General features: G+C 44.1%; 1 protein-coding gene and 1 long non-coding RNA gene across 3 annotated transcripts in view; one reads left to right on the top strand and one right to left on the bottom strand.

The window, feature by feature from the left end:
* The window catches only part of LOC144762867 (uncharacterized), a 522,764-nt gene that overhangs the window by 137,972 nt on the left and 360,925 nt on the right, over positions 1–23,867 (bottom strand). The gene's annotated exons all lie outside the window — the stretch shown is intronic.
* Positions 4,026–23,867, top strand: part of MRAP2 (melanocortin 2 receptor accessory protein 2) — a 1,067,096-nt gene continuing 1,047,254 nt past the window's right edge. Inside the window, exon 1 of one of the 2 annotated variants that reach the window (XM_078648154.1) lies at positions 4,026–4,174. In XM_078648154.1, coding sequence (XP_078504280.1) covers positions 4,116–4,174 — 59 coding nt within the window. In that variant the 5' untranslated portion in view covers positions 4,026–4,115. Of the gene's footprint in view, positions 4,175–4,737; positions 4,936–23,867 lie in introns of those variants that run through there. The other variant, XM_078648155.1, reaches the window with a different exon arrangement.

The following is a 23,867-nucleotide window of genomic DNA, read 5'->3' on the forward strand; positions in this document are numbered from 1 at the left end:
CTGTGCATGCAAGGGGTTAAGCAGCGGCGTCACTGCTGAAGCGCGAGTGCGGAGCTTAGTTGAAAAAAACCTGATTCATTAAAATCCAAGGGAGCCCACTGTGAGGCAAAAAAAGCTGTGGCCCTCAATGATTGTATTGCGTCCCTGTTAGGAGTGGCGTGTGCTGCTCTACTGCGCCTGTGTTAGGAGTGGCGCGCTTTACTGCACCCGTGTTAGGAGTGACATGCAGTGCTTCAAAAAAGCAGGTGGCCGCCACTGTTTGTATTGCGATTAGTAGCAGAGAGTTTAAAAGCAGTCCCCTCAGGCGATGAGGAGAAGATATCATAGTGATGAAAATCTCTCTCCCGGCCGATGAGGAGCAACTATGTCATGGGAGAAATAGGGGAAAATCATTATAGAAAGTAGTATTCACAGTTTAAATCAGTGCTTTAAATGGGACGGTACTCACCGGTACTGAGTACCGGCACTTCTTATTTTTACGAAGCTGAGTACCGGCACTTCTCCACTGCCAAGGAGAGTACCGGTACTCAGGGTCGAATTGATAAGGTGGGCACTGGGCCGGTGCCGAGGGCCGGCTGTGTGCTGTTTTTTTTAAGCATGTTTGCCGTTTTGCCATCTGTCTGTGTCATTCAGCTGTGGCAAGCGGCACGATGGGGCCTGAACAACCTGCTGAAGGTCTGCTGCTGCAGCAAGTGGGCCTCTGCTCCCTCCCCACCCAGATGAAAGCTATCAATGTCCTCAGCAGCTCCCTGCTGAGCCTCCGTGCTGGGACGTCTTCTTAGATAGTGTATGGGACATTTTCTGCCTGAGGCACAGTGATGTGTACAGACTGAATGAGTGGGGGGGGGGCTGCTCAGGAGTGGCCACTTAGGAACCCAGGTAACAAGGGCCATTTACACCACTTGGCCTCTCACTGGGATCTAACTGTCTTTCCCCTGACTCACTTGCCCCTGCAAATCAACCCCCACCCCGCCCGCCTGCTGTGACATAGAGTCCATGATGGGTGGGGATGAGTTGGTGGGGATTACCTGGGTGGACTTCCTCGTGCCCAGGTGAGGTGACAGACGGTCTACTGACCTTCTCATCAGAGGCCAGTGTTGTTCTACCCATGACCTCTACCCTGGTGGACTCTGCATATGTTCACGACCCAGCAGTGCTCACTGTCTGCCACTGAAAGCTTACCGGCCGTGGGGCCTTCTGCTGAGGGGAGAGGCTGGATAATTGGGTGAGAGAAGTTGAAGAGTGACGGGGCAGAGATAAACGAAGCAGACGAGAGTTTAGAGTGGAAAAAGATAGACTGAAGGGGTAAGCGCAGCTAGACATGAGGAAGCGAATGAGACAGCTATGGAAAGAGTAAGAGAGGTACAGAGAAATAGAGCGAGTGATGGTAGAGAATGAAAGGATACAATTGAGGTAAAGAGAGTGGGACGGAGTTAGATACAAATTGGAGAGAAGTGAGGGGGAGGGATCGAGATGTTAGAGATGTGAAGACTGATAGAGAGTGTTTATCTGCTTGTTTGTGTGTGAGAGAGAAATTAAATCAGAGCGGAAGAGAATCGGGACACTCAGGAGGTATTTGAAAAGAAATGCGTGGAATACTTGTTTTGTGTGTATGTGTGTGCACTCTTGAATATAAAAGGATTGCGCCAAATTCAAGTAAGTAGAAACAGTATGACATTAAGAAACTGCTAATATTACAAAACAAGGAAACATTAACATGTGGTATCTGACATTCGCTTTGTGTAACAGGTTAGCACACTTTGTTTATATTTACATATTTCTCACATGTTTTGGTATGTTCTGCAACTGGTGTAAATGCCCTTCTCTGCACATATGAAAAGTTTGAGAGAACTATCAAGGACAAAATGAATACTCAACAGAAGAGTTTTTGTATCATCATATCCCACCCCGCATCTAACCCCGCCCACTACCATACCCCTAGCTCGATTTAATGAGTACCTGCACTTATTTTTTTCCATTTAAAGCACTGGTTTAAATAAAGCTGACCGTGTAACAATACAAGCAAAAGGTCCAGACCTCATGGGAGTTAAAAATGCAGACAAGATGGTCTAAGGAGGGATTAACAAGCCTATTCATGAATTAAAAGCAACGATTTAGAAGCGACATTAAAAGGAGTCATTTGAAAAGATGGGCTGGGAAATGGGCGGAGCTTTAAGTCCAAACCCAAATTTAGCATGCCTCACAGAGGAGCGCATGTGCTGCCCGGGGTTGAACTAAAACTGAGTGACAATGTGTGAGAGAGTATAAGATTGAGTGCAAGAGAATAAGGATGATTGAGTACAAGTGAGAATGATTAAGAGTCAGAAGGTGAAAATGAATGCGAGTTAATGACTGTAAATTAGCAGGAATGAGAAAGTGGAGATGTGTTTGTGAGTCTGCTTTTGGCCGTGGCAAGATACAGGAGGCAATAATTAACCCCTACCGCGCTACCGCGTTTTCCCGCTGTGCGCTGAAATTTAAAAAATGGCTTGTTTATGACAAAGCCAGCTTGTCATCCGCGTAGCGCAGGTAACGCCCATGACGAGCTGGCTTTGTCATTAACGCTGAAGGGGTTAATAGTCAGGGACCTGGCACTCTAGAGGGGACAAACATGTTCAAATGCTGGCCCTATCATTTTAGAAGTGCATTTTGACATAAGGGTCATCCGTGGTACATGGAAAACATTAATAGCTAAAGTCCAGGATTGGCATATAATATGTAAGTTTTTGGTAGAAGAGGGTCCTCATGGCATATAGTGGGCACCTACGGCAAAATGATGGCCCTAGCACAGCAGAGGTTATTTTTTGACTAAGGGATCCCCCACAGCACATTTTGAAAAAAAGGGGGTCAACCAGGGCAGGACTGGGAACCACAACTGGCCCTGGCAAAGTGCTCCCCACTGGAGGGGTTGGAAGTGCCGCAGAGCTCTTTGCCGGGCCCGGTTTTTGGCCAATTTTGGTACAGAGACGATTTTGCAGCTACACTGCAAAAACGGCCCCGTAACAAAAACAGCCCCCAGGGGCCCAAAACTGGCCCCCACCCGTGCGGCACACCGGGGGATTGCCCGTTGCCCGCTATGGCCAGTCAGGCCCTAGGGTCAACTCCTGCGGAACGTGGGGTTTCATTGGCTTGACACACCATGAAAGGACTTATCTATTTAACAAGTGCCCTTTCATAGACCATGGCTTTTTAGCAGTTTTTTGTGATAAGTTTGCTTTAAAATGCACTATTTGGCCGGTTTTTTTCAAAATTTTCTTCTGGGGAGAACCAGTTACTTACAAACCCATTCACAACAGCTCTGATTTATTCCCTCTGTCCAGTACAATTTAGGGCAAGTATTGACCTCTCACTTACACCTGCACCACTTTCAAAGATTATGTCAGCACCCTAACATTCTCATAAAGGTGTATCCAAAAAAACATTTGTGTCGCAGTATAACATTAATGACAGGGTTTTAATGTAGATGTAAAGTAAACCCGTAATTGTAAAGCGTGAACTGCTCACCGTTAGGGGTCTCAAGGCGCTGGAGGCAGTCATGGGGGCCCTCGTGGAAAGCTATTGCCCAGATTCACACGGTGCTGAGCTGAGCTGCCACCTGAGCCGGGATCGAACCGTGAGCTCTGTGCTCCGAAGTCAGCCACCCTGGCCGCTGCATCACACCTGTGTGATACCATCTGGAGTTAGGGTCATGTGACCACTCTTGGGAAAACGTAGGGTCAAAGGTCATATGACGTTACTTCTTTTGATGCCAATAATGTCAAGTCCCTAACCCTGGCATTTTAGTGAATCGACGTCCATGATTGGATTGAATGTTGCATTTATTGAGAGGCAGAAAATAACACTTTTGACTGACTCATCGGGGGTGCTCATTAGTATGTTCTATAGCATAACCTGAAGTTAGCCGTCGTCTCAGCTTCCGTTTGCCCACGCCCTGCATTAACTGGTGAAATGCACTTTGGCTCCGATGCGCGCAGCCCTCAGTCCGTGCGGAGGCGGCAGGACCTGCGTCCTCGAAGCCGGGCTGATAAAATAGATGTCTGCGAGGCTCCGTCGTAGACTTTCGACCACATGTGTCTGCGAACATTGAGTCCTGTCAGTCAAGGAATGTACAATGCATGTGGCGGGCAGTGATTGACGGAAAAGTGAGTCTCGGTCAGTCCACTTGTAATGCGTCGTACGTTTGTCCCTGCTTTAGAACTGGGTGGTCTCCATTTGTATTCTGGGGCGTCATCTCGGTACTCTTTATGCTGATCTATAAAATAAAGACAGTACCACTACTGACTGGAGTCAAGTTGCGTCTGCAGATGGCCATCTGACTGGGGGAGTGTTCAAAGAGCTGTTTAATAGAGTGATAGATGGCAATAGAAAAACAGTTTAAAATATTAACATAACTTAGTGCTCGCACGCACGTGTGTGTATATATGTGTATGTATGTATGTGTATGTATATATATATATGTGGATACTTAAGATATACACGCACACAAACATATATATACGTGATAAAGCAGATTTATCTGCGAAACGCGTCGAGGAAGCCATTAAATAAACACGCTTTTCATCTCTAAGTGGCCCGGATTGCTTTTCTTACCGAGGAGAAGGTTTTGGCTGTATATATATATATATATATATGCACATTCCACACAGACGCGCGCACGCACGCACGCACGCACGAAATAAAAGACACTGCTGCCCATCTATGCTCGCTCTTTGCCCACTTGCTCAGCAGTGACACGGTGTGGTACATGCTGCACGCTCGCTGGCACGGCCCCTTCCCAGCGCGTCTAACACCCGGTGTTGTGAGCGTGCACTGGCTGGGGTCGGTCTTCTATCTACCGCACACGCCCCTCGCGACCCCCGCCTCGGAGTGTTAAAGCTGCCCGTTCAGAACCCTAGCGGAGCTGAGAGATGCCGCACACTCCTCTCTGGGGCCCCGGTAAGTCTCACTTCATTGATGCTCTGTTTCTGAATCCGCTGTTGACAGCCTCCTCGTCCGCGCTGCCCTGCCCTGCTGCTGCTCCTGACAGCGCCGCCTCACAGCTGAGGTCCTGTATTGTGTGATTTTCTGTATTATTGGTGTGGACGGACCCAGCGGATACGTGTACGTGCTTCGCGGATTTATTGTCAGTCACTCAAGCGGAAAGTCTGTATCTGGTCGCTGGGGGCACGAAGCGTGCTGTCCAGCAGTGAGTAGGGTAAATGAGGAAGCTTTGAACTCAGTTGAGTTACTCATTTATGCTTCGACCCTCACGTTTCATGTCTTCCAGAAATACAGTGTTTTCTGTTGCATGTAATTATGAGCAGAAGTGATCTGGGAACTAAACTGCACTCTTCGAAAACAGAGACCCTAGTTTGCAAATTGGGTGCTGCTGCTCTGCGTTGTGTGATCCTGCCCAAATTACCTGAGTGTCTTCCTCTGACCCGCGTCTCTTGTCTAGCAAAAATAAACGGGAGTGCTTAGAGGCATTTTGTAAAGTTTGCATTGTATGTTATACGTGCAACACATAATTATGTTTTTTTTTTTAAACAATGCTGGTAAGTGATGAGCATTACACGCGGTAGATTGTATGTGAAGCGTACTAGTTTACAATGTGGATTCTGAACCAAACCGACAAATAGTTGTTTGCTGGCCATTTACTTCCCCTGAGATGCCTTTAATGCCGTTCAGTTGTGCGGGTGACTCGGCGAAGGCTGGTATCAGCCGAGTTCTTCTGCATCAGTTTCACTTGAAGTGATTAATTTGACTCTGGGACGATTCTTGCGCTGTACTTCATGCGGACGGTGCGTTTGTTTGTGTCTGCGTGAGTGTCTGCGTGTTTGTTTAGTGACAGGTGTATGTACCTGCGTTCTTACAGAAAGAGCGACATTATTCTCTAAGAGTTCAAACAATACGTTTTCGCACAGCTGGTGTTGTAAATGCAAGTATATGAAGTTGCTTTCATTTGGGAAGGTGAAGAAAAAGGAGGATCAGTAAAATAAAATATTTGCCCAAGATTACACAATTTAGTTAAGCAGGAAGCCGCGATAAATGCAGTTTTTCTGGCTGTACTTTTAACCAAGCAGGCACCAAAAAGTTGTCTGTTTGTCTCTCATTTTTATTACCTCATATGTTAATGCTTTGTGTACCTCTTTCTGCATGAGGGTAGAGCGTAGCAAGCAGAAGCCACATGAAAGCTCAGCTCGATATAGGCTTGAGGTTCCAACAGGACCACGAGCTGAGCCTGGGCCGCGCTTCAGGCTCGAGCCTGGCTCGAACTTCCAGTGGCCCACCCATCTCTACTCAAAATAACGGAAATTAAACATTTGTGTATGTGTCACATTACTAAACCTTAGTAGTTGTTGCAGGAGTCCCCATAAAAGGTCTGTTTAGGCAGACTCATTCATACCTGCATGTATTTTTCTCCAGCAAAAAAAATGTAATTTGGCTGATTACGCTTTACTACGTATAACTCCAACCCCACAACATTGCTTTATATGATTTGCCCTATTGTGATCTTATCCTCTGTGTAATGTTGTCCCCGAGTGATTTACTACATGCAATTTCCTTCATGTGGTTTGTTCCAGGCTAATTTTTGCTTTGTGATTTGCTTCTCGTGATTTTTTCCTTTGTGATTTGCTTCACATAATTTCTTTCCTTTGGGAATTGCTTCATATGATTTACTCCATATGACCTGCTGCTTCATGTTTTTGTTTATTGGCGATTGGCTTCTCCATCTGATTTCCTCTATCGTGATTAGCTCTTCAGTGTGAGTCTGTGATCCTTGATCAATGTAATTTTTGCTACCTCCATGTAAAATTCTTTGCCCGGAAAGAAGGTTGATTCAAAAATAAGAGCTCCCCCTATCAGATTAGATTACATAATTTAAGTTACAGTGCTTCAGAGATCCTCGCCCCTCCTGGCCTTTTAAAAAATACCAAGAAGTTTCGCAAACTGAAAGCCTTGACTGCAAACCCCTCAATGTTATCCAGTGATAACTATCCCAGTTTCAGAGTGGACACTATTAAAACACATATGACCTTTTTCACAAGCAACATACATGCCTGCTAAATAATACCATATCTTCTTCACCTTAGGAAACAAATTCCCTAAGGGAGGAAAAAACCACACATCCCTTAATTTCCTCCTGTGATATACAAATAAACTGCAATTGGCTCCCCTATTCAACAAATTTAACTTCCCATAACACTCTTGCCACAGCTCTCCCTCGCATAAAAACTTAGTTGGTTCCCTTCGTCAATGCCACTCAAAATAAACCCACCCCTGAGTGTATTTATATAGAGCCCTCCCACAGTTCTCCTTATTATTCCCTAAAGAGGGTAATCCTCCAGACACAGCTCTATACTATCTCAAATGCGCTAAACACTCTCAGCACCACCGCACATCAAATGCCCACCCTGTCAAGAACTAAATAAAGAGCACAAAATCCAATATCTAGAGGCCAAAGTAACCTCCAAAATATCACATTTCATACTATCAAACCAACATTTATGCAAAACACATTGCTGACCTCCTTTTCTATAGTTCTGCAGCTGATAGTGCCACTACCGGTATTTCCCCTAATTGATGACGCTCTAGCTCTGATGAAAACAGTTCACTGAGACAATATTGACAGTAATAATATTGCGCAACAAAAATATCATGTAAAAAATAGGCATCTCCCTATGTTTATAATTGTAAATAAAACAATATCGAAAAATATAGTTCCTCACTAATATCAGTAAAACACATGTAAAATACACCTTACAGAAGGCTTAGCGAGATGCCACGCCCACTGGGGTAGGTGTTGGGAATGTATGTAACTGTGCGCAATGAAAAACTGCTTCTTTAATCCCCTTTGAACTTTGCCTCTGAAGAAAGGATAGAGAAATCCTGAAACGCGTCAGGCTGACATTTACTTTGAAGACTGCAAATGTGTGTCTATCTGCTGAAGCAAGCTGTGAAATTGATGCAAAATTACGAGTGCCAAATAAAACTTCATGTGGCTTCCTTCGTCTTGGGGCTTACCTGTTTTGTTGGATATTACCTACTGGCGGTCGCCAGTAGGTATATATAGTTAGGATTTTTTCTCTATGGGATTTTTGAAAATTCTATGTCTAATAACTTTGGCGTTTGTGGACGGAATTGGCAGAAATTTTCAGGAAAATGGCACATTTTGTTTCTGAGCAGCCCCTGAAAATTTTGGGGGGGTTCGTCAAGGGGGGGCCGAGAAAAAAGGGGGGTCCCAAAACGCGTTTTTCCCATGTTAATTTCCATAGGGCGGTTGGCCTCACTTTTAGCCCGAACGGCTGAATGGATTTGCACGAAACTTGGCAAAATTGTAGGGACTGGTAGCCCGATGTGCCTTTTGTAGGTCTCAATATATGTGCTCCAGTGGATTTTGAGAAATTAACGTTTAAAAAAAGATATATATCTGTAACAGCGGACTGGGCAGCGGCCCAGGACGCGTACTTTTCGCGCAACGGAGCTTTGTGAAGCGAAGCTGATTGGTTCTCCGGCGTCTGTCAACATTCCAAACAGTCCGTAGCGGCCGCCATCTTGTCTCTCGGTAGGATCGAGAGACAAGAGGAGGTCAAAACAAAGGGGGAAATAACTATAAGGGGGCATAGTAGATCCTCGCTGACCCCCTAGGTTTGATGTGGAGGTTTTAAAAGGGCCCCGCGGGGCAAAAAAAAAAAATAATAATAATAATCGAACGGCTGAATGGATTTGCACGAAACTTGGCAAAATATTAGGGACTGGTAGCCCGATGTGCCTTTGCTAGGTCTCAATATATGTGCTCCAGTGGATTTTGAGAAATTAACGTTCAAAAAAAGATATATATCTGTAACAGCGCTCCGCTTCGCGTAACGGAGGTTTGCGAAGCTGATTGGTCATTCTGTCACTGGGCTATAGTTGGGCTACATCTGGCTGATATTTGGGCTACATTTGTTTTTTTGTGTGTCTGGCGGCCATGTTTGGGCTACATTGGGCTACATTGGGCTACATTTGGGCTCCAACATATATATAGGCCAATGTAGCCCAATATATATTTTTCAAAGTTAATTTTCGTAAAAACCACTGGAGCATATATCTTGAGACATAGCAAAGGCACATCGGGCTACCAGTCCCTACAATTTTGCCAAGTTTCGTGGAAATCCATTCAGCCGTTCGAGCTAAAAGTGAGTCCAACCGCCCTATGGAAATGAAGGAAATGAATGGGTAATTTGTAATTAGCAAATAGCTCATCGCAAACTAGGAATGGTAAAGAATCGCTATTTATTCCTTAAAGTTCGCTATTTAGGAAATGCAAAAAACTTTGATGATACATATGGCGGTTCATCTCTAACAAGATAAGAAGCATAGGGATACATTTATGATGACTGGCGCATCACCAGGGATGTGTTAGTCATTCTGTGCCGCTGTTCCGTCACCTATGGTGTGCTGCATTTACAATGCGGCGCATCATGGGGCAAAAACAGCACAGATGCGTGATGTATCTGTGCCGTAAAGGTGGCGCATTGCTGGAGTTGTATCGCAAGTGTGATGAAGCTCCAGCAAGGGTCGGGGGTGCCCCTGTCGCAGGGTTTCTGTTCTCACACAGAACTGTGGACAGAGGATTGGAACCTCGGCGAATTAGGGTGTCCCAAAACTCACGTTAGTAATCAAAAACTCCTTAGCAAGCTAGGTACAGTGTCACATTGGATATAACAAACTCTCAATGTTTAGACAATCCAGAATATGAACTTATAGTACCTCAGGATACGTGGAACTCATGAACAGTCGGTCGTTATATATTTCTTAGAAACCAGAACATGGAGTTAAGAAGAACACATGTGTATTTGAAATGTTTATTTACTAATGCCGTCTTCACAGGCGTAGTATCTTAGATAATACAAGTACACATATTATCAGTAGCAAAATTACCAGCATAGTTACTAGTACATAAAAAGCGAATGGTGATAGTATGTTAACATGCTGTAAATGAATAAGAGTTAGCAACACTTATAAGCAGCCGCGGGCCGTGGAGGGAGTTACGGTGGGGCAGGGAGGCGGGGAGGGGGAGGGGCAAGGTAGAGAGGGCTCCACCCTGCTTCTCCCCGCCTCCCTGCCTCACCGTAACTCCCTCCACGGCCCGCGGCTGCTTATATCTCACCCTCCCTAATACACATATTATATTATTTGCTAAGAAGGTCTCTTTGTGTTGGTTTAGGGCGTGCCCATACTTTAGTGTCTTAGATTTGAAGGAATCACATCAGCATACACCAGCTCTCTCTTCATGTGAGCCGCATCAACTGTTGTGTATGTGTGTTCGGCAAAGCAATATAAAACCCGCCTCATGCCCAGAATTGGCAGAAGTTGCACTTATGTTATGAGTATGAAGTCGTGGAGATCAGACCTCATAACAATTCTGTATCGTGTTGTTCTTGAAACTTTAGCACTCGCTGTACAGATATAGTTTAACAAGCAAAGCAGATAGTAGAGCAATAACATATTATTCTCATGTAAACCACGATGAACTACTAGGTTGAAAGCTAAAGCAACAACTAAGTGTCGTGTGCAGAAGTTGCAAAAAAGGAAAAATGGCGTTTAAACCGGTAATGAGCCCATGCTAACTTAACACGGTGTAAAGATATCCAGGACCTAGATGACACCTCCCCATGATCCGGAAACGAACTGAATAAGATAATAGAAGTGCCATCTCATGAGAGCAGATTGCAAGTTTATATGTGGACGGTCCGCAAGGTAAAGCATTAAAAACTAGGAAAATTTAATGCTAAAGAAAAATAAAACAGCCAAGTACTTTATCGAGTCTTAAGCCAATAGGCAAGGTAAATAATAAAAACTTGACAAATAAGTCAATGAATTGTCAATGAAATGCTAGTACTCAGCATATCAAACATGAAAAAGGTCTATGACATAACTGTGTATGCAAAATAAGCTGCAACAGCCTCCAATAGGAAGTCACCGTCTTCATCCGAAAACAGTTCAGCCATCCAATTTAAAAGCGGAAAAGAACATACATGCTCTCCCAGCACCGGATCCTCTATCACCATCAGAGGACAGCTCGGTGGGTTTTCAAGAAAGCTCTGTTCCAAGAAAGACTGTGCTGCCGCCAGTAAATTCCAGGGACCAAGTAGTCCATGCATCAATGCCACAGCCATAATCCTTTCGCCAGGACAAACCAACTCGTGAGTAATGATAGGAGTCATCAGCTGATTAAAGTCGACGTCAGGAGAAACCGGTCCGCAGAGACACAAATCAATGGCCCAATCGAAATCACAGGTCAGGCAGTGAAATACAGGCTGGACACAGGTGAAGTAGGAGAATCGAAAAGATAATCCATATGCCGTGCTTAATATCGCCAACGGCATTGTGCCATAATATTCTAGCATGCGATTGCGGAACAGTGTCAGCAGCTGCAGGGTGGGAGGTTGCATAGGAGGGACATCCATATTTAAAAATGTAAAAAAGCACAAGAGCGTCCGCTGGTAATGCAAGTAAAAATGCCAATCCACGAACCAGAGTGGAGAAAATAGAATGAAAGGAAGCAGGGATGAGTCCAAAGATTTTCTCAAATGAAGTCACGAGACCACTGGTAACAACTTTAAAAAAGTGCGCCAGGGACTTTGCGGAGGATGCGTTAAAGATAGTCGGAACCATCTTGCTGAATTTGAAAGGCAAATCTGAATTGAAAAGTGTGTGCACCTCTGTACGGGTGTTCGCTATGTGAAGCACGAAAGTTTCACGGGCCGAACTCAAGGCCACCTCTCTCTGAGACAAAAGAGCTCTTATTCTTGCCATGCCGTTGAAATCTGTCCCAAGGTTGGTATTTGTGGCCAGATTGAAAACTCCCTATGTTCATGTGTGGGAGGAAATAGAACATTTCTGCAGCAAATAACCCGTTCACTTACTGTTACGATAAAAGGAATACTTTTAATTAACTCAGAACAATCTTCATTATTGAGCATCAAATAACTACCATTTTCCAACAACTTGAACGTGGGGATGATAGCAGGAACTGGCGTGCCTTGCAACACGCAAGCCATATTTGGTCGGTGTTTGTTGCATGAACCGTGTAACTGTATGTGCCTACACATTAGTGAATGATCTGGCGTCTCAGTGCATTCCTCTCCATTCAGATAAACTTCTTGATCATCTTTGAAACATCTGTATGTGTATGGAAGCGACCAGACCCCATGAAGAAAAGCACTACCTAAAGGTTCATAACGACCTATTGGTATATATTTCATACAATTTGAAAACTTATATAAAGCAAAAGGCAGCGTTATTAAACCGTGGATAAGGCACGTTGCCAAAAAACCCGCAATCCTCTGCTGATGATGTCACTGAGCATGTCATGAATGATGTAATATGTGACATCATCAGCAGTGGATTACGGGTAATAGTATCTCTAGTTTACTCCCCTATAGCTGTCTTTCTTTTAACATAAGTGTCTGTTTCCTTCCCTTATACTTACTGTTTTTGGTTCGCTTCCGGTTCGCGTACCGGCGAGCGAACTGGGAAGCGAACTAAGAGAAATAGAGGTTGGCACAGTTCCAAATATTGTACCAATTTTTTAATAACGGGGAGGTAGTTCTGAAAAGAACTTTTTTTTTTATTTTTCAGAACATTTTTTTACTTTTTTTGAATTTTTCTGAACAGTTTTATATTTTTTTGGGTTTTTCTTGGAGGGAGCAATGAAAACGATTCATTGTAAAGGGCTCAACAGGAGCAACAAAACAAAAAAAAGAAGTATTTATTATTTTGGGCGTTTCGTACAAACTTGCATATGATAGTCAATAGCTCTGTTGATCAGAGTGATGCTTCTTTCTCCGTAGGAAATGAATCCATCGCAAAATACGCAGATGTGTTTTACATCACCAAATCTCATTTGTATATTTGGCACCATCTCCCTGCCCTCTGGTCCCGTTACTTCCGGTACAACAGATCTTCTGGCCATAATAGGGAGATTATCTAGGTCGTTCTGAAACTGTGCAGCACTGTAGTTGTTAGGATGCCACCTAGTCATATGGCGATGCATTGTGTAGTTTCCGAAACTGTATTTTTTGTCGGTCCCTCTGGACAGTCTATCTTGACATATAAGGCAAGTTACGTATCTTGCATTTACTTTTTTCTGACCTTTGGGAATTTTAAAAAATTGCCAAATGAAGTTTTCTTTCCGGTGAGACGTCCTGGGCTGCTCAGGCAAAAACTGCCTCTCTTCGTGCTCGTCCTCCTGTTCCTCTTCTTCGTCTTCTTGTTGAATTATAACTTGAGCAGGTGGTCCACTCTTCCTTGGATGTGGTGGAGGTGGTGGGGAAGCACCAGCTGAAGCTACTAAAGAAGCCATTGCTCAGTGATCACAAAGGGTCTTTCTCTCACAATGATGAAAGTCAGAGTGAGGAAAGAAGGAGGGATTTTCATCATTTGGGAAAAACAAGAGTTCTCAACCAATCAAAAGTGTTCATTTTAGATTATATGACCTAGTCTTACATCATTAGGAAACCAAAAGTGAAATGAACCAATGAAAAGTGTTATTACCAAGTCACATGACTTGCTGTGTTTACGTTAAGCGCTTTGCAGGGCCTCCCGGTTTGCTTCCAGAAACCTGCGCTTTGCGACTCGCTTCGCGTACCAGTTCGCTAACGTAGTACGTCATATGACGTATCACGCGACAACGTGAAACGTCATGCGGACGGGAGGCGTCACGATGTTGTTTTCTAACGCGGCACTTGCGGTAAAGAAACGTTTACCGGCTCGCGGTCTATTTCGCGGCATCAAGGTCAGCTAACGGGAAGCTTCCCGATTCGCGAAGCGGGAACGAAGAAAAAAAAATATTTAAAAAAAAAATTATTCATAAACATCTAAAATATATTTTTGGATTTAAAGAAGAATACATTTTACAGCTACAGATATTAGCTGTTAAAAAACCAATGAAATTCACAGAAAAAACCATAGGTTATAGACCATATATAGTTAGGAATTAGCATTTACAAAACCTTGAAAATTCACTGAAAAAACCATAGGTTATAGACCATATATAGTTAGGAATTAGCATTTAGAAAACCTTATTTTACTCACACAAAACCATTGAAATTCCATATATAGTTAGTTGCACTAACTATATATCGCGCACCCGCAATCCACTGCTGATGATGTCACATATTACATCATTCATGACATGGTCAGTGACATCACTGATGACATCACTGATGACATCTCAAATGACATCACTGATGACATCACTGATGACATCTCAAATGACATCACTGATGACATCATGACACACCAATACCAGTTACTACATAAGCACTCACTGATTCCTACGTCTACACACACATTCACTCATTCACCCATACAATCACTCATACATACAGTCACTTATTATTACAACACTATCATATGCACTCATACACCTATGCAGACAGTCACACACTGCCACTCATCCATGGAGTTACTCACACACCAAGCCAGTCCTGTAAAGAATCAATCACACTTCCATTTCTTCATCTATACAGTTAAACACAGAACACCATACTTCAGTGACATCACTGATGACATCACTAATGACATCTGAAATGACATCACTGATGACATCTCAAATGACATCACTGATGACATCATGACACACCAATACCAGTTACTACATACACACTCACTGATTCGTACGTCTACACACACATTCACTCATTCACCCATACAATTACTCATACATACAGTCACTTATTATTAGAACACTATCATATGCACTCATACACCTAGTCAGTCCTGTGAAGAATCAATCACACTTCGATTTCCTCATCTATAGTTAAACACAGAACACCATACTTTTCACACATATACTAACACATACTTACTCTCTTATACAATCACTGATACAAGTACACATTGATATGCACAGAGTCACACACCTCCCAGCCAGCCACACACACACTCAGTCTTCCATACATCCAGTCATTCTTCAATATGTAAAACGTATTTAAACTTTACAAAAACACACAGACACTAGATGATGTCATCAGTGATGTCATTTGAGATGTCATCAGTGATGTCATCAGTGATGTCACTGACCATGTCATGAATGATGTAATATGTGACATCATCAGCAGTGGATTGCGGGTGCGCGATATATAGTTAGTGCAACTAACTATATATGGAATTTCAATGGTTTTGTGTGAGTAAAATAAGGTTTTCTAAATGCTAATTCCTAACTATATATGGTCTATAACCTATGGTTTTTTCAGTGAATATATTACCTACTGGCGGTCGCCAGTAGGTATATATAGTTAGGATTTTTTCTCTATGGGTTTTTTGAAAATTCTATGTCTAATAACTTTGGCGTTTGTGGACGGAATTGGCTGGAATTTTCAGGAAAATGGCACATTTTGTTTCTGAGCAGCCCCTGAAAATTGGGGGGGGGTTCGTCCAGGGGGGGTCGAGAAAAAAGGGGGGTCCCAAAACGTGTTTTTAACATTGAGTTTTCCATAGGGCGGTTGGCCTCACTTTTAGCCCGAACGGCTGAATGGATTTGCACGAAACTTGGCAAAATTGTAGGGACTGGTAGCCCGATGTGCCTTTTGTAGGTCTCAATATATGTGCTACAGTGGATTTTGAGAAATTAACGTTTAAAAAAAGATATATATCTGTAACAGCGGACCGGGCAGCGCTCCAGGACGCGTACTTTTCGCGCAACGGAGCTTTGTGAAGCGAAGCTGATTGGTTCTCCGGCGTCTGTCAACATTCCAAACAGTCCGTAGCGGCCGCCATCTTGTCTCTCGGTAGGATCGAGAGACAAGAGGAGGCCAAAGCGAAGGGGCAAATGACCATAAGGGGGAATAGTAGATCCTCGCTGACCCCCTAGGTTTGATGTGGAGGTTTTAAAAGGGCCCCGCGGGGCAAAAAATAATAATAATAATAATAATCGAACGGCTGAATGGATTTGCACGAAACTTGGCAAAATTGTAGGGACTGGTAGCCCGATGTGCCTTTGCTAGGTCTCAATATATGTGCTTCAGTGGATTTTGAGAAATTAACGTTCAAAAAAAGATATATATCTGTAACAGCGCACCGCTTCGCGTACTTTTCGCGTTACGGAGCTTTGCGAAGCGAAGCTGATTGGCTCTCCGGTGTCTGTAAACATTCCAAACAGTACGTAGCGGCCGCCATCTTGTCTCTCGGTAGGATCGTGAGACAAGAGGAGGCCAAAGCGAAGGGGCAAATGACCATAAGGGGGCATAGTAGATCCTCGCTGACCCCCTAGGTTTGATGTGGAGGTTTAAAAAGGGCCCCGCGGGGCAAAAAAAATAAATAATAATAATAATCGAACGGCTGAATGGATTTGCACGAAACATGGTAAAATATTAGGGACTGGTAGCCCGATGTGCCTTTGCTAGGTCTCAATATATGTGCTTCAGTGCATTTTGAGAAATTAACGTTCAAAAACAAGATATATATCTGTAACAGCGCTCCGCTTCGCGGAGATAAAATTATATCTGTATTACCTAGCTGTTGCTAACACCAGTTAGCGACGGCTAGTAGGAGATAGCGACCATCTTGGGCCCCACTTTGCATGTGAGTGATATTTATCACTAATGACATGCAAAGTGGGCATGCCAAGATGTTAGCGACTGGAAACAGTCGCTAACATCGCTATCTCCTATTATCAACTTTTGGAAATATTCGAGATAAGCGCGAATATCTCCAAAAAGTAACAGCTGCCCTGAGCAGTTCTTAGCCATGTTATGCAATGGGAGGTGGATAACATGGCTAAGAGCATTAGCTCGGTAATGCATGAATATCGCTGAGTTTTCAGCGATATTAATGCATTGCGGTCGTTTTTTATCGTATTTGCGATAAACCTTGATAATAGCAAGGTTTATCTGCGATAATTTCTGACGGTAAAAAAATCTTTGCAATGCATCGTTAGGGATAAATATCGCTTAACTTTGGTAATATGCCCCAACGTCTGTTAACGTTCGATTCGAAGGAAATCAGGAAGTGTTGAAAAACATTGTCTGCGCCATCTTGTCTTTTTTCAAATGCCACACTTTTGTCGTGCACGGCAGCCATTTTAGATGCCTTGACCAGACCCACTCTGTGCACGCTGTCGATCCTTAGCATGGCTCCCCACCCTCGCAAGCATCTCACCCAGGCAGTGGTCACCCCCGCTCTCTGTCTTATGCATGGGTAATAAACCTCCCCCCATCTGCGCTGCTCTTCCCTGAGAATCACACCCTGTGCCCGCCCGACACCTCCCTTTCGCCCTATTCACTACCGCACCCTCTGACACTCCTTTTCCTCTGTGTCCGATTGTCCAGGCCGGTCCTAGGCTATCAGCTAGCCCTGCAGATGTAGTTTATGGCCACAGCTGTAAAGAATCACCCCTCTTCAAAGGAGTTATAGTAGATCAAGGCCCACACTCGATGAGATCCATCACAGCAGAAGCGTTGCTATTATCTGAAAACCATCCTGTATTGTGATTGGGGAGGGGACCGAGCGTGAAGCGGAAGATTCCAGGGATGACTCTTTGTACATCAAAGTTTTTACAATTATGTGTCACATTAAAAATATATAGCACTCCGACAAAGTAGTAAGATTATAAAACTTTAATAATTTATAAATATATACAAGAAAACAAAAATAGTAATAACATATAAACATTTTTAGGGAAAAACAACGAAGTAGCGGTCGGCTGTGTGAATAGTCCCAATGCAGCACAACGTCCAGATTTCCGGCGTGGGGCGTCGCGGGGGGTGGGTCATCAGTAGCAAACTGTTGTGCGAATAGTTCCAAGGCAGCAGAACGCGCCGAAATCTAGATGACACGAAAGTGATGTCTAGTAAGTTGCCACCCAGCAAATAACGGCGTGGGGCGTCGCGGGGGGTGGGTCATCAGTAGCAAACTGTTGTGCGAATAGTTCCAAGGCAGCAGAACGATGGCACCAAGGTGATGTCCAGTAAGTTGCCGCACTGGTTTTGGTATCCTACAATGCTGCTCCGAATAACGGCGTGGGGCGCCCCGGGGGAGGCGGCGTGAACGGGCCTCTCCAGGTGGAGTGTCATCTGTTGTAGTGGGGCGCCCCTTTACCGTTTCAGTTGCCATTCCGTCCGTTTTTGGTCCACTGTGTCAAAAGCCGCAATTCAGCTGAGTTGCGCCCACTCTTGCGGTGCAGCGATAGGCGGCTGTCACAGGACTCTCAAAATGGCGGCAGGCTCTTTCCTTTTTGGGCCTGGTCCACTGAAATGGCCCTGGGACACCTTGGAAATCGGACGCTTGTCTGCTAGGTCTTGGACCCCATTCTCGAAAGCGTCCCCTCCGCCTTGAGAATTCATCAAAAGTTTTGGGGGCCCCGACTCCTGCAGGCTTCTGGTGGGGAGCGGCTGCCATGATTGCTCGCGGAATGACCACGACGGAGCTACGAGATGGTGGTGCTCTCATGCTGACGCCAGTTTAGTCTGAAACATCCAGAAACAAGGTGGGGCTTTCATCGTTTGGGAAAAAAAAAAAGTTTTCATCCAATGAAAAGTGTTGTTTTTAGGTCATATGATCAAGCCTTCCATCATTAGGAAACCAAAAGTAAAATTAACCAATGAAAAGTTTTATAAACAAGTCACATGACCTGTTATGCGGCATAGGGTATAAAATGCGGAGAAAATACGTTGGCACGTGAGGCGGCGTCAGTAGCGGACCGATGTGCGAATAGGCCGAAGGCAATACAACGCGCCAAGATCCGGATGGCACCGAGGTGGTGTCCAGCAAGTTGCAGCACTGGTGTGGCCATCCTACAATGCTGAAAGTCGGCGTGGGGCGCCCCGTTGGCCTGTGAGTTTGCGTCAGTAGCGGACCGATGTGCGAATAGGCCGAAGGCAGCACAACGCGCCAAGATCCGGATGGCACCGAGGTGGTGTCTAGTAAGTTGCCGCACTGGTGTGGCCATCCAACAATGCTGAAAGTCGGCGTGGGGCGCCCCGTTGGCCTGTGAGATGGCGTCAGTAGCGGACCGATGTGCGAATAGGCCGAAGGCAGCACAACGCGCCAAGATTCGGATGGCACCGAGGTGGTGTCTAGTAAGTTGTCGCACTTCTGTGGCCATCCTACAATGTTGAAAGTCGGCGTGGGGCGCCCCGTTGGCCTGTGAGATGGCGTCAGTAGCGGACCGATGTGCGAATGGGGCCAAAGGCAGCGCAACAATATTTTCTGACTGACACCACAAGGCGCTGAGATGCCAAGATCCGGATGGCACCGAGGTGATGTCTAAGTTGCGGACTGATGTGCGAATGGGGCCAAAGGCAGCGTAACAATATTTTTTGTATGGAAGATACCACTAGGCGTTGAGATGCCAAGATTCGGATGGCACCGAGGTGATGTCTAGCAAGTTGCTGTACTGGTGTGGTCATCCTACAATGCTGAAACTCGGCGTGGGTCGCCCCATTAGCCTGTGAGATGGCGTCAGTAGCGGACCGATGTGCGAATAGGCCGAAGGCAGCACAACGCGCCAAGATCCGGATGTCACCGTGGTGGTTTCATAGTTGAGAGGCACTTCATCTGCAGTGGGGCGCCGAGATCCGGATGGCACCGAGGTGATGTCTAGCAAGTTGCTGTACTGGTGTGGTCATTCTACAATGCTGAAAGTCGGCGTGGGGCGCCCCATTAGCCTGTGAGATGGCGTCAGTAGCGGACTGATGTGCGAATGGGGCCAAAGGCAGCGCAACAATATTTTCTGAAGAGAAGACACCAAAAGGTGCTGAGATTCCAAGATCCGGATGGCACCGAGGTGGTGTCTAGCAAGCTATGCAGTTGAGTTGTGTGCGCACTTGCGGCGAATAGGTCGAAGGCAGCATAACAATGTTTTTTGAATAGAAGACACCACAAGGCGTTGAGATTCGGTTACCACCGAGGTGATGTCTAGCAAGTTGCCGCACTGGTGTGGCCATCCTACAATACTGCTCCGAATAACGGCGTGGGGTGCCCGAAGGGGGGGGGAGCCGGCGTGAATGGGCCTTCCTAGGTGGAGGCTCGTCTGCTGTAGTAGGGGGCCCCTTTACCGTTTCAGTTGCCATTTAGCTGAGTTTCGGCTGCTCTTGATGCTACAGCGACAGGCGGCTGCAAGAGGACTCTCAAAATGGCGGCCTGTTCTTTGGATTTGGGCCTGGTCCACTAAAATGGCGCTGGGACACCTTAGAACTCGGACGCTCGATTTTTTTTTCCTTTCCTGTACATGCAAAAAAAGGTAAATGCTTGGTACGTTACACGCTTCATCTGCCACGATGAACTCTCCAGAGGAACCGAAAAAAAATATAGTTGTGGTAACTATACCATGCATCGTCATATGGAGAGGTGGCACCAATTAATTATAGTGCTGCATAAAAGAGAGATTTGGAGGAGAACCCCTGACCTGCTAGTACATTCATCAAAGAAGTGGCACTGAGAGCTTCAGAGGCAAGGGAAACGGTCCCAAATATTTAGAAGAACTTTGGAAAGATTAAAATGACATGTTTAGATTGTGGCAAATTAATTTCATGTGGACAGATGAGTGTTACTCTAATAAATACAGCATATAAACATCATCATAGTCGATGGTTGGTAGAGACATTTTGACTATATCCTGGACCTGCCCGTCCTCGCCCAAAATGGCGCCGGAATAAATGGGACTCGTAACTCCTTGTTGTGTACTGGTTGCAGAACCTTGAAATCACGAGATACGTATGCAGTTTTGAAGCACATGGCGGGCGGGGACGAGAATTGATTGACTATTTCGACATCCCTATTGATATTAAGTTCTGATGTGTTATTGATTACTGTACTGTTGAAAGTTCGAATTAACGTCACCCATGGTACTTGCCCGCAAATGTATATCTAGATAATTTTATTGTAACTGGCCCTGTCGTATTTTAATTATAAAATGTACGTCCACCGATTCCGTAACTGTTAGACACCTTAGTTCTTGCAACCTAATGGCCCGCCCGTTACGTTCCTCTACAGTGTAAATGTCTATTCATCATATACGATTACAGTTTGCTCTGTGGCAGGCCCACGTGGTTATAGGCTCGTATTTGTATAATGAAATTTTCACAATAAAGGTTTTTAAAAGAAAACATGGTAGTAGTATATACATTGGTAAAGTTTTTAATAATAGTGACTGTTTTAGAATCATTAAAAGGCAAGTGAAATAAAGCAGACCAATTACATGAAGGGTAAAAGGTATAATACGAAGGAACGCAGTAAAGATAAATGGTCAAGGGCTGTTGTGTTTTCTATTCCTGCAACATAAAGTGATCGATAAGAATCTCATATTCAGGCGTATCGGCGACTAAGACAGCAGGTCGACCCTCTTTTGCTCAACGGCTCCGTCATGGGACGAAGAAACGCTCTTTTTCTCGAAAAAAGAATATATTTTACTTGCAGGACAGTTGTAAAATTTCCGGGAAAGTACATTAGCCTGGAACATTATAACATATATTTAAGAAAAAATAATGTTCGGAAGTAATGAAAAGCGTAATTTTTAGGTCATATGACCAAGCCTTTCATCATTACAATAGGAAAAGTAAAATGAACCAATGAAAAGTTTTATTAACAAGTCACATGACTTGTTATGCTTACGTTACGCGCTGCGCGCCCCGGATGACTTCCGGATGCGCTAACGCGGCGCGTCATATGACGCATTACGCGACAACGCAGGTCCAGAATATAGTCAAAATGTCTCCACCAACCAGCGGTCGGAACACAACCCCTTTCAGCAGGCTAAATAGTTCTGTTAAATGACAACAGAAGGGACAGGCAACAAGAACCATCAGTCAAAGAGGGGAGGGCTAGTTCTTCTCTACCGGGTTACATTGGGGCGCTACCGGAACTGATCGAATTGGTAGTCTACAGTGTTTCTGGATGTTTCAGACTGAAGCTGGGGTTAGCATGAGAGCAGCACCATTTCGTAGCTCCGTCGTGGTCATTCCGCAACCAATCATGGCAGCCGTTCTTTATCGTTATTTTGGGCGGGGTGGGTGGCGGAGCCGAGCTGTTTTGCAGCCATCATTGTGTGGAGTTCAGTTCATCTCACTAGTTTTGAATTTGTCATGAGGGGTTGTTCCTAATGTTTCTATTTTAGCGAGGTCAAAAAGAGATCCCATTAGTGGCCTACTGATTTTGCTCGATTCCTTTTCTTTTTTTTTACACGATTTTTCGTTATCTGCAAAGACTAAACAGAGTATTGCGACTCTGTGTTTGTTTGTAAATAGAGAATGAACCAAAGAGAACTAATTCTAAAACAGTAAATACTTGGATAACAATCAATCAAATGGAGAGAGAAGCAGGCACGACGGATTACAACGGGGGCAAAGGCCTGCGTTAACTACCTTTCACTATCTGCAAAGAGAGAGTACTCCTAATAGAAATGAGGGGGGGGGCACCATTCAAAGCAGATCAGTGTGCATAAACACGAAAATGTTTTCACTTACCACGTACTTGACATTCGACAGCTTATGATATTTGCTATTAAAAAGCCATTGAAATTCACTGAAAAAACCATAGGTTATAGACCATATATAGTTAGGAATTAGCATTTACAAAACCTTGAAAATTCACTGAAAAAACCATAGGTTATAGACCATATATAGTTAGGAATTAGCATTTAAAAAACCTTATTTTACTCACACAAAACCATTGAAATTCCATATATAGTTAGTTGCACTAACTATATATTGCGCACCCGCAATCCACTGCTGATCATGTCACATATTACATCATTCATGACATGGTCAGTGACATCACTGATGACATCACTGATGACATCTCAAATGACATCACTGATGACATCACTGATGACATCTCATTTGACATCATTCTTGTGCTAATACGATAAACCTCTTCAGACTCTAATATAACCTTAGATACACTCAGTGTATACAGACACTCACACACTGCCACTCATCCATGGAGTTACTCACACACCCAGTCAGTCATGCAAAGAAACAATCTCACCTCCATTTCTTCAACTATACAGTTAAACACACCTTACTTATTGAAACATATACTAACACATATTTACTCTCTTATACAATCCCTGATACAAGTTCACAATGATCGATACAACCACTCACTCATTCAGTGGCTCTCATGCACAGTTATTTATATATGCCAACTCTCACATGTACTGTGTTTTACATATGTACTTACTATGACATGTAGCATTGAGATATCCATTCACTCATCAATACACTCATGCACACAGTCAACTGCCCATGTAGCTGTTTCCACATGCACTCTTGAACTCATACACCTAGTGAATAAACTGCTCACACATCGATGCATAGAGTCACACACCTTCCAGCCACCCCCACACAAACTCAGTCTCCCATAGAAATACTTGGGCAACCAATTAATAACACATATAGCCTCTCGTATAGCTAATGATCAACACATGCAGCAGTTTACAGAACAACAGACATAATGATGCACAAATTAAGACAGTTTAGTTACTAACCCATGCATTCAGTGAGACACATTTAATCACTCACTCATACAGTCAGTCACGCACCTACTAAATCCTTCATCCAGACACTTATACATCCACTCATTCTTCAATATGTAAGACATATTTTTACTTTACAGAAACATACAGTCACTGGATGTTGTCATCAGTGATGTCATCAGTGATGTCACTGACCATGTCATGAATGATGTAATATGTGACATGATCAGCAGTGGATTGCGGGTGTGCAATATATAGTTAGTGCAACTAACTATATATGGAATTTCAATGGTTTTGTGTGAGTAAAATAAGGTTTTTTAAATGCTAATTCCTAACTATATATGGTCTATAACCTATGGTTTTTTCAGTGAATTTTCAAGGTTTTGTAAATGCTAATTCCTAACTATATATGGTCTATAACCTA

This window comes from Lissotriton helveticus, chromosome 6 (assembly GCF_964261635.1).
Source record: "Lissotriton helveticus chromosome 6, aLisHel1.1, whole genome shotgun sequence".
Taxonomy (NCBI): Eukaryota; Metazoa; Chordata; class Amphibia; order Caudata; family Salamandridae; genus Lissotriton; species Lissotriton helveticus.